General features: G+C 45.5%; 1 protein-coding gene across 1 annotated transcript in view; it reads left to right on the top strand.

The window, feature by feature from the left end:
- The window catches only part of IPO11 (importin 11), a 249,283-nt gene extending 239,776 nt beyond the window's left edge, over positions 1–9,507 (top strand). The window contains exon 30 of the mRNA XM_019929989.3: positions 8,089–9,507. Coding sequence (XP_019785548.1) covers positions 8,089–8,157 — 69 coding nt within the window. The 3' untranslated portion in view covers positions 8,158–9,507. The remainder of the gene's footprint in view (positions 1–8,088) is intronic.
- The last annotated feature ends 2,363 nt before the right edge of the window (positions 9,508–11,870 follow it).

The following is an 11,870-nucleotide window of genomic DNA, read 5'->3' on the forward strand; positions in this document are numbered from 1 at the left end:
TGTCTTGGCTATTGTAAATAGTGCTGCAGTGAACATTGGGGTGCATGTATCTTTTCAAATTATGGTTTTCTCCAGATATATGCCCAGGAGTGGGATTGCTGGGTCCTATGGTAATTCTATTTTTAGTTTTTTAAGGAACCTCCACACTGTTCTCCATAACCGTCCTACCAATTTACATTCCCACCAACACGGTAGGAGGGTTCCCTTTTCTCCACACCCTTTCCAGCATTTATTGTTTGCAGAGTTTTTGATGATGGTCATTCTGACCGGTGTGAGGTGATGCCTCATTGTAGTTTTGATCTGCATTTCTCTAATAATTAGTGATGTTGAGCATCTCTTCATGTGGTGGCGGCCTTTTTATTAACAGAAATTACAAATTTCCATTTTTGTTAGAAAAAGTAGCAAGTCATACTTCCTTCTACACTTCTTTCAGAGTCCTGAAGTATGTATATGATACCTATTCTTTCATTAAGGTTGCCCTCTCCCACAATAAACCATCTAAAAGACATTTAAGCAAACCCCATGTGGTGTAAAATAAAGATATAATATTTTGCCACAGAGGCTCCAGGGGCCGACTGGACACTTGATTGAATTGTATTCTCTGCTACTGGCTGGCTGTGGCTTAAAGCTTGTGCAGTTACATGCTCCTGGCTACTCAGCCTTTGGGTATTTCTCCTATGCCTCTCTTTCCCTTCCCTGGTCCTTCCTTTCTGCTTACCCTTCCCTTGTCTTACTCTCACATGCAGAGTTCTTAACCACTATTGTCTAACACCATTAAATCATATCAAATTACATATCACCCCCCTGTGTAATTTCCAGTGTGATTCTAACATGTCAAACCAGAAGATCAGACTCCTTAGAGATGGGAGTTGTCAGTGCCATAAAATCCAGGGGAGAGAGAGCCTTGGGGTAACTCGACTGGGCCCTTATCCCCCTGGAGCCCGTCTTCAGAAACAGTGTGTGCTGGTGGAACACAAGGGTCTGGTCTTCTCTCAAGTTGTACTTCTCACTGTAGATGAATATATGGGATTCTGCTTTCATTGAAAAATCACATAAAGTCAGAGTCAGAGTCAGAGTGGTTCAGAGTCACTCCCTAGGTGCTCCTAGACCTCAAAGAATACCTCCCTTCACTCTGCACCCATGATTGTAATCCAGCAAACAACAACGACAAAGATCATTTTGATGGTGGTACTATTTAATATGATTCTCACAATGTGAGTATTATTTCCTCCATTTTCCAGTTATGAAAATAGGCTGAGAAAGGCCCTGGGTCCCACGGCTGGTCGCTGATATCAACTGGGCCGCCTGACCTCGGGCCGTGCTCTTCACCACATCATTGCACGGCCCACGAACCATCCATCAGCCATCTCCCTCCCCGGCCTCCTCACCCGTACTCACCAGGTGCTATCCCTCCTCCCCTCCCTGTGCCATGCAGCCTCTCACACTTGGCCTGGCCTTCACACAGCCTTCCCACGCATGCATCGCCTCTCCCGGTGCTCCCATCCCCACATACAGGCACAGTCTCTCTCTCTCTCTAGGATTTGCATGGTCTTGGGTTGTCTGAAAGAAAAAGACCCGCCAGAGCCCACACTGGTGCTTCATGGGTCTGTAAGCCAAAACCTCCAGGCGAAGGGAGAGGTGCTCCCTCCTCCAGCTTCTAAGGCCATCCTTGCCAGTGCACATGTCCACGGGGTGCAGTGTACATGTGGCCGGCCGGGACCGGGCCCTGGAAGGCTGCCCACCTCTGGCTGCCCAGCTTGTCTCTGCTCACCAAGATTCTCTGCATCTCACTGCTGTCCAGGCAAAAGGCAAAAAGAGCACAATATCAGAACTGTGATTACTTCAAACAGATAAAGAATCCTGTCTAGGTAACACCATCACCCTTTCGTAGTTGCCAGGTCTGCGTGATTTATGCAAATGACCTGCCTGTGTTTGCTGGAAGCAGATGTTGGCATGTGCGAAGTAACCTTCCTTGTCAAGGCTAAGGACTTCTCTCAGGAGAGGTCTGAGGGCAGGAAGCTCTGTTCTTTGGGCCAGAAAAACCAAGATTGAGCAATTAAAAATTGCAAAGCCAAATTTTTGAAAAGCAATTCTGCCAACATCCCAGGACCCAAGTCAGACAATCTCTTCTGAGATCACCAGGCCCCCCTTCCTGCTAAGGGTCACTAATGCCATCCCACTTGAGCATGCAGGGACAGCCTGCAGAGGACGTGCCATGAAGATAATGCAATTTGGCTGAATCGTTTGAACGCTCTGCAGATACAGCAGCAGCCCCGACCTCCAGAGCCTAGCCTTATTCATTGAGTACCTATGGCCCAGTACTTACTACATGCCCAGAATGGTCCTAAAGCTTTTCATCTACTAACTTGTTTACTTTTCATGATACTACCCCCTCCACAGAGAAGACATTGTGTCCAAGCGGTTGAGTGATTTACTCAAGGTCACACAGCAAGCAGGTGGCAGAGCAAAACTTTGAAGCTGGGCTTTCAGCTCCAACGGCTGTGCAGTGGAGGATAAATCAGGATCCGTATGCTTCCTGCCTTGTCATCTCTGCAGAGAACAAACACCTCAGGATAAAATGTTATCAAAACAAGGCAGGAGGAAATCAGGAAAGTTTGGAACCAGGCACAGCACTCCCTCATGGGCGGGTAGAGCTTTGCGTGTTACAGAGCACTTGGGTGTGGGGAGTAGAGCTGTACATAGAAAGTCTTTTTCTTGTGGCCTTATTTGTGATGGAGTGTGAAGCTGTGAAGCTTGCTGTTCTTCATTCATCACCAGCCCCCTCAGATTGCAGAGAACAAAGATCCCCAGATCATGAGGTGAGGCACAAGGCGAGGCATGGTGCACCCTGGGCAGGAGTGGAGGAAACCGTACAGCAGCCCAGCGAAGTTGCCTGGTCCCTTCCCCGCTGCAGCCCCTACTGGCCCCCAAGCAGGAAAGAGAAGTGGGGGCTTCCTGGAAAGCAGAGGTCGAGTGTCTGGGAGGGGCACTTGGCCTATTTCGGCCCCCCCAAGGTCAGAGCTTGGAGAAGTCTCCCTGAGGCTCCGGTGACTGGTAGCAAGGCTGGTATCCGCCTCTCACTGGAGGTGGGGTGAGGCCGGAGCAGCTGAGCCCACTGGTAATGTAAATGACCCTCACCTTCCCCCAGCAGCCACTGCTGCCCCGTGATGGGCCAGGGTGAGGCCCTCTGGTGATTTAGAGTTAAACCAGAGGAGGTGGCTGGTAACTTAGAGTTTAACCAGAGGAAGCCCTTTAAACTGGACAGTCAGTCATAACAAAGTACCTGAATTTGAATATTTACATAAGGACTACATTTTCAATTAGTAGTGACTAAAAACGTGCCACTGTGGTTTGAATTTACTGGTTTGGGGCAAATTTCATTTTGCCAATGCTGAGTAGGAACGGGCCTCCCTGGTTAAGGAAAGAATATACTGTTACACAAATAAAACAAGTTTCGTGTGAGTCCGTGGATGATTTGACAGTGTCAGTTTATATGCACCACACATGCTTGAAAACGTTTATCCTCGCCGCCCACTGAGGAAGGTCTGTGTGGTGGGGAAACAGCAGCTGGCATAGCTTCTGCCACGAAATTCCAGACAGCTTTCTCCTTGGGACTGCTCTTATGGAATATTTTCACTAGGCAAGACAAAGATATTTTATACACACACACACACACACACACACACACACACACAGTGTTGCTAAGAAGAAAGATTAAGCTGTGTGTGAGGGCTGGGAAGACTGAAGCTGGCAGTGCTTAGTGTTTTTTAGAAAGGCTGGTTATGGAAAGCTGCCTTGTGAGGTGACATTCAAGCAGAGACCTGAGTGAAGTGAGACACAGCTAAATACTATTTGAGACGGGTAATGGAATTGGGGTGAGGTTTTTTGGTTTGTTTGTTAGGGACTGAATCTTGTGTTCCCTTCAAATCCATGGGTTGAAGCCATAAACCCCTCCCTTCCTCCCCCATGATGGTATTTGGAGGTGGGTCCTTTAGGAGATGATAGGTTTAGATGAGGTTGAAGGTGGGGCCCCCATGATGCGATTAGTGCCATTATAAAAAGAAGAGACACCAGAGCCCTTTCTTTCTCTCTCTGTCTTGTGAGGACCCAGTGAGAAGCCAGCTATCCACAAGCCAGAGGAGGTCTCTCACCAGGAACCCAATCTTCCAGCACCTTGATCTGGGACTTCCTAGCCTCCAAGGATATAAGAAATAAATGTCTATTATTTAAGCCACCGAGTCTACGGCATTTTGCTATAGCAGCCCAACCTCACTAACATAGTTTGATTTCATCTTGCTGAGCTAATGTCTGCTCTTAGCCATTTCACAGCTTATCTTCAGAAGCTGTGAAGTTACCCCCACAGCATGGAAATGCCATCTCCCTGGTTTCAGGAAGGTATGTAGTAGCAGGAACGTGAATCTGAGAGGTAGTCATAGGAGGAAAGGAAAGGATGTTTATGATGATCTCCCTCTCTTAGTTGGCACATAGGTGGGCCTAGGGTCACCAACTAACTGATGGTTCACACCAAACTTGGGTACTTATTAGTTCCCACCAGGGCAACAGACACAGACCAGGACTGGTCAGGGCAAATCTGGATGTTTGTTAACCTAGTTTAGTTCCTGGTTTGAGAGATAAATGATCCTAATCCAGCCCTAGTTCACCTTTTCTCACGAGTGCCCCTGGGGTACAGTTATCATTGCTTCGGGCTTGGGCAGCTGACTGGTGATAGGACCTATAGAGGTTTAAGGGAAGAGAGAGTCTTTCTTAGGCCTCATAGCTAGGTGTGAAGTCATAAAATATTTACTTGGAAAAAAAGCATCTTGCCATTGTCACCTGTAATTAAACTTCTCTGAGGGGATTTTCAGTTTGAGACGGAAGTGGTCTGGGCAGGACTCTGATGTTTCTGCATCCCATGCTTTTACATTATCTTAATACCCTTTAGAGCAACGAACGTAGCAGTTAAGAATGAAGGCTCTGGCAGCAAACTGCTCTGGTTTGAAATATGTCTCTGTCACCTTCTAGTTGTAAGACGCTGTGCAAATTACTTAACTTCCCTGTGCCTTTGTTGCCTAAACGTGTGTAAAAACAATGCTTTTTCCACAAAGGTACATAAAGGCTAAATGAGGTAAATAAAGCACTTAGGGCAGTGCCTGACATATATTAAAACGCTCCATAAACCTTGGCTATTACAGTATTACAATGATCATTATTATATTTTAATAGCTAAATATCTAAAAGATTATTGTCCTGTTTTATGGATAAGGAAACTGAGTTCAAATGTGTGTTGTTGTGGCCAGAGAAAATTGCAGAGATTTGAGCCAGGTTTATGGGCAAGGTAGGTGGGTGAAGCGGAAGAGGTGGAGGATCCTGTACGTAGAGTCAGGAGAACACACGCTGTGGTCAGGGGACAGTGATGAGACAAGTGCCACTGGCGAAGACAGATAGAGTTGGTGGACAGTGGGCAAGAGGGGCTGGCTGTGGTGAAGATTATGGGGCAGAAACTGTCCGGAGAGTCTCCCACAGCTGGCTTTTCCTCTTGGCTGCCTGCACGAGGTCTCTCTGCATACAAGGGAGGATAGTTATTTTCCTTGCAGGTCTGGGCTAAGAGCTGTTGGGTCTTTGGGAGTCCACACCTGCTGTCCCTCCGGCGAGGTGCAGCCTTTGGTTAAGGTTCCTGCATGCTGGGCAGGTGCAGGAGGCAGAGTGTGTCTCCGTGTCCAGGGGCCATCCCACCTCTCTGGCAGAGATCAGTTTATTTCAGCCTCAGCTTCTGTTTCTTCATTAGTTGTGACTCCATTAGTTGCGAGGCTGGAACCCAATTCAACTTGGCTTAAGAAACATGGAAATTTATTGGTTCCCTTAGTTGACCTTGTTGGAATATATTGGTTTCAGGTGCAGTTTGATCCAGCGTCGTGTGGACCCAGTTTCTGGCATTTTTTGGCTCTGTTTTCCATAGTGTTGGCTTCCTGGGCAGTTCCAGGTACATGTCATCTTCCTTATGGAAATTCCAACAGAAGAAGTGCTTTTTCCCCTACTGCCCCAACAAAGGTCTTATTGCATCTGAGTAGTTCTTGTTGGGCCACAGACCCAACTCCGAACCAATCACTAGGTCCAAAAGAACGAGATGTCCTGATGGCCAGGCAAGCCTACGTCCTGTGCCTGTGTTTGGAACTGGGAATAGAATCTTCAGGATGGGGATGGAGCACAGGGGAGGAAACTCCCAGGAGAAGGGCAAAAAGAGCAAAAAACAAATAAAAGAAAAGTAGCTTCTTGGCACTGAGCCAAAGAATGATCGGTAAAAATGAGGTTTGTGTGTCTGGAATGGCTTTTAGTCTTCGTTATCCTGGAGAACAATGCCTGCAGCTGTTTTCTTCTTATTTGCTCTAGGTTTCCTTGGGCTTCGCCAAGTGGGCCCTGTCTCCACTGCTGTTCGCTTATTTTTAAGCCTGACCACTTGTGGCCATCTACCCTATAACCCAATGTTCCAGCTTTGTTTTCTAATTGGAATTACACAACATATGCTCTCCTCTCTTCTCCCTGTGATCTTGAACTCACCAATCTCTCTCCTGTTCTGCTGCTGTCAGAACAGAAAGCTGCTCTCCAGTGGGGACCCAGCACCGCATCACACCTCATGCAAACTTGACTAGTATTTCAGGATTCAGCTCATGATGTTCCCTCACTTCACCCACCTGGACCTGAGTTCGCCGATAAACTCCTGTGATCCATGACTAAGCTCTGTGATGAAGGGGACCCGTGTCAGTTAATTCTTAAATCCTCTTACATTGGCTCTTTGACATTGCTGAGTAAGACTAAGTCTGCCAAGATGTAAATGTAGTGAATCAATTCTGTGGTTAAGGTTATAAAAATGTAAGCAGGGGCCTCGCCAACGACAGGCTTTCAGTGCCAGGTTGGGCACCTGGACTTGTGTCCTGTTGACAGAGGGGAGCCATTGAATGTTTCCGAGTAGAGAGAGACGCCCCCTGCTCACGACCACTATTCACTGAGCACATACTAAGTGTCAAGCCCTGTGCATGTGTCCTTCACATGTGTGATCTTATTTCACGGCCACAATAATTTGGCAGGAGGAGATTCTCTTCTCCAATGGCACCTACTCACCTGAAATCACACCTCATTCTTGGCAAGAATCCCTAAAAGCACATAGCATGTATAGAAAACCAACCATCCACCCTCACTCAAGCCTCCAGTGACGTGCTCCCTTCTCATCCTATAACATGTAAGCCCTGGGGGAGGAGTTCATTGTTCTCACTGTTTGGCAGGGCAGCTGAGGAAGACGTCATGGAAGGGTTAAAATAACAGTGAAAAGGAAATGACGCACTTCCCTCTCAATCAGTGCTTCCCTCTTCTTGGCCTTTTGCTTTTTCAGAGTGGAGATATCTGTACCCCTGTGTGTCCATTCCTTCCTCTTGGCTGACAGTCCTATCTCTCCGCCATCGATTTCCCTGTTAATTTCACACCCCTTAGATCTGATCTTCACATGCTCACCCCCTTCCTCTCCATGACCCTTTCCACCACAGAATGGCCTCCTGGACTTGTTCACTGTGTCCCCTGGCTGTCACTTCATGCCTGTCTGCATCACTTTACCTGTGTGTCTCTCAGTGCATATATAGTGGCCCTTGCTTGACTTCCTCCCCTGTTTTTTAAGTCCATATCCTCTGGTCTGTTTTGCCAGATTTGCTCCCCAGGGGAATCGCACTTCCCCTGCTGCTTATCTGGCATTGTCCAACTTTCATTTCTGTCAAGGACAACCGCTGTGCCCCTGAGTTGCATTTTGTTGTCCATCTTATTTCTCCTCTGTTACGTCCTGTGTTCAAACTCCAGCTCCACCTCACACTGGCTCTGCGGTCCTGGCAGAGTTGCTTTACCTCTCTACACCTCTGCGTCCTCCTCTGTTAAACAGGAACGGTGTTAGTATTTTTCCAGTAGGATTCTTGTGAAGATTAAATGAGCTATGTAATGTGTGGGAAGTGTTCAGAACATTACCTGGCACAAAGTAGGCATCTGATGAGTGTCAGCTCTTCCTCTTGTGGTGGTGGTGTGTTACATTGTTCTGACATGTTGATTCACAAGGGTTCCTCAAGAACAGCAAACCCGGGGCAGGTTCTGTGCTGGAGAGACAAACAGCAAGCTGGAGGGTGACCAAGTGGAAGGACAGCACGTGTGCCCTGTGCCAGCTGGGTGTCCCCTGACCTCACTTTTGCAAGCTTGGGAGGAAAGTCGCCTGTCCTTCAAGGAGGAGAAGACACCACTCTTGCTTACCAGTTAAGTAATAAAATGGAAAATCAAGTAGTTTGGGTAAATACTGACTTGGTAGGATTGACTCTCCATCTGTTTTATTTCCTTCTGATGATCCATCAAGATTCCTAAATGCAGTTTGGATTTTGAAAACATCTGGAATCAGCCAAGCACAGTTTGGAAGCTGTTGAGTGCTGACATTATAATCTGTATCTCTTGCTGCTCAGCTGTGCCTGCCTACTGTGCCCCGACCTACGAAGATGAAGCCAGCAGTGTGCTCCTTCAGACAGCATCCTGCCTCAGGGGGATTGAGGGTCCTTATGAGTATTGTGTGTGTGTGTGTGTGTGTGTGTGTGTGTGTGTGTGTGTGCACTTTATCTTTGCTCCTGGTTATAAATGTAATAATGTTCACTATTGAAACATTGGAAAATAAAGAAAAAGGTAAAGAAGCAGCAACTCATAATCCATTCACCCAGAAATAACCACTCTTAATGTTGTGATGTGTATGTGTGAAGGATTTTGTGTACACACACACACCCCTTTTACTCTATGTGGTTTTAAAAAAACAAAACCAGGATCCTTTGTGTATGCATTTAGAATACTGGCATTTTTTGATAGCATTATATCCTATTTTTTCTATCTTTATACATTTTTTATAAATATAATATTTGAAAACTGCCTTAATATTCGGTGGATGGGTATTCTGTCAGTTCAGGTCCTCCAAGAAGCAGATGCCAGGAGAGGGTTAACTGTACAAGGAACATGTCGGGAGAAATCTCTCTGAAGGACAAAGGAGAGGGAACAGGCAAGGCAGGGGGATGGTGCAAGTGTGACACCTGTGAGAGGAGATCAAGAGGAAGGGTTTGCCAGGGAGAGCTTCACAGCCCTGAGAAGGGCTTGCCTAGGCTGATGGGGAGTCAGCCCTTGGGCAGGGGTTGCCCACCGCACAGTTCTCATGTTGGACAAGAACGGCCTGGCTCCGGTGCCCCTCCCATGCTTAGTCAATGGTGGGGGAGGGCAGCAGGGAGGAAGCGTGACCGCAACACGAACACTGATGTGGATCCAAAGGGATGGCAGCCGGAGGCTTCTCGTCAACTCTCCCCCGTGGAATAGTCTGTTGAAGGAGATCTGAACGGCACCGCTTCCTGGTCACCACAGAGTCCCCTAAGTTCTTTAATTAATCCTTTATTGTTAGCTATTTTGACCATCCTCATTTTTTTGCCATTATACATTAAGAAGCAATAAATACTCTTTGACATAAATCTTTGTGTTCTTCATTGATAATTTCCTTAGGGTGAATTAATATGTGGACTTCTGGTTGAACATAGTACATTGAAAATAATAAGTTTTCTTGGGCTGCCTCTTAAAACCCAATTTTGATTTGAAGAAATCAACAAAGTCAACATCTACAAACTTAACCGTGGAGACAGCAGTAGATGACACTTTCACAAAAAATTTAAAAGATGGAAAAATATTAAGATAAATGTTAACAGATTGATCAAAGGGAAGAACATTGAAACCCAAGCTGCCTGCATAGGAGGAGGCCAGTAAGTTGTAGAAACCCTGAAAGGCTTTTGAATTGGAGGTACCACGTGTCCTAGAAGAGCGTGGGGACTGAGAGCAGGATGGCTTGGAAGTCTGCATAAAAAGTCAGGCCTCCCGATGGCCTCCACCGCCCCAGGTGGCCACCCTTGCTGAGGAGATGGGAGCTTCAACCTCAAAGAGGCTGCTGACTTTGGGATGTTAGACTGGGTAGAGGACATGAGCACAATGTATAAAACAGAGATTACATGCAAGTCTACAGACTAACCCTCTCCCTTCCTCCATTCCACTTTCTTGGCCTCAGTTTTTCCATCTGTAAAAATGGGGATAAGTTAATAATAGTACTTTACCTTCCAGCGTTGTTTTAAGGATAAAAACATAAAACATGTAGAACAGTAGCTGGCGCATAGTAAGTACGTGTAAGTATTTGCTCTCACTGTCAATGCCATCATCATATATATACACTGAGCTTTCTCTTTTTTCCATTTATCCATTTACTGAACCTTATGCTGTTATCATACTGTTTTAGCTCATAAGGCTTTGTATTCTGTTTCCCCTCCTTTATTTGAAAGTAAATTAATGGATTTATTTTTTAGAGCACTGATCTCTTTACAAGATACAGTCTTCCACTTTCAGAATGTGTACGTCTCCTCATTTATTCAAATATTCTGTGTCCATCAAACATGTTTTTAGTTTTCTTTTGTTAATATCTGCATTTCATCTTAATTTTGTTCCTAGACCCTTTGCTGTTGCTAATGTGGGTGGAAATTTTGATTCCAGTATATTTTCAAACTAGTCAATACTGATATTTGAGGGCTATACATAATTACTTTGTAGCTTGCTACTTTGTTAATATTATTAAATATTTTTAGTATTTCTAATAGCTTTTCAGTAGATTTCCTTAATGTTTTATTTAACAAAGCATTAATTCAACACATATATTTCAAGCTGGTACTGTGAGGTGGAAACCCCGTGATCAATGAAACCAACACAGTGTTTCCCCGTGGAGCTTCCGTTCTGACAGGGAAACTTGCAGAAACAGGTAGTGATGATCACAGAACTTGTTACCTAAGGCTTCCTGGAGTGCCCTGGTAATAACCACATCCTTACAGAAATCGGATCAGTAATAAAAAAAATCACCAATCCTTCCAAATCACCTATATTATAGGTAAATTCTACCAAATATTCATGGAACATAATTCTAATCTTGAAGTGACTCTTCAAGAGAATAGAAAAGAGTAAATGTTCCTCAACTCACCTTGTAAAGTTAGTATAATCTTGGGATCCAGAAGAGTCAGGCAGAAATGAAAACCCAACAATGTATAACGTATATACACTTATATATGTAGGTAGAGCTTTAATGATCCAGTTTGGTTTATCTTAAAAACGCAAAGATGGTTGAACCCTAGAATATCCATTAATGTCATTCACCACATTGACAGAATTGGAGAGTAGGTGAGACAGGAAATCGAGTACGTTAGAGCCATATCTTAACTTCTGCAAATTCAAGTATGTTTTTCATGCAAACAAAGTCAAATGGTCAGCAGCACATGGTACATCTCTTGGAGCAGTGTTCTCCTGGGAAATCCACAGAGACGGGGCAGTAGAAGGCGTGTCTGTCCACTCTTGACCATGTAGGTTGGGCCTGGCAATCTGGCAGAACCAGGCACCAGACTCCAGAGAGGAGCTCTTGGGCTGTGGAGCTTTTAAGCTCCATGACTAGGGAATCACTGGCTCTTTCTCTATGTGGTAGCTAGAGGGACTGATGTCGAAGCCTTTGGAACGTTTGGCTGCTCGTGGCAGGATTAGCCACCTCAGCTCCATCCTGGTGAGATGGGGAACTGGAGTCTAAATCTTGTGCTTGACCAGAATATATTGCTTCAAGGAGTGAGCTTTAGCCAGTTTCCTTGGGACCTTGCAGAAGAGCAACTCCAGTTCTGGGAGGTCGGCCTTCAGAGGATCGGTCTTGAAAAATAAACCCTTAATTGTCAATACTTTAAGCATAAAAAAGAGAAAAATAGCAAAAATTGAGGAAAGTTAGATGTTACTTTTATAGTCCTTATTATATGTCATAC

This window comes from Tursiops truncatus, chromosome 3, assembly GCF_011762595.2.
Source record: "Tursiops truncatus isolate mTurTru1 chromosome 3, mTurTru1.mat.Y, whole genome shotgun sequence".
Taxonomy (NCBI): Eukaryota; Metazoa; Chordata; class Mammalia; order Artiodactyla; family Delphinidae; genus Tursiops; species Tursiops truncatus.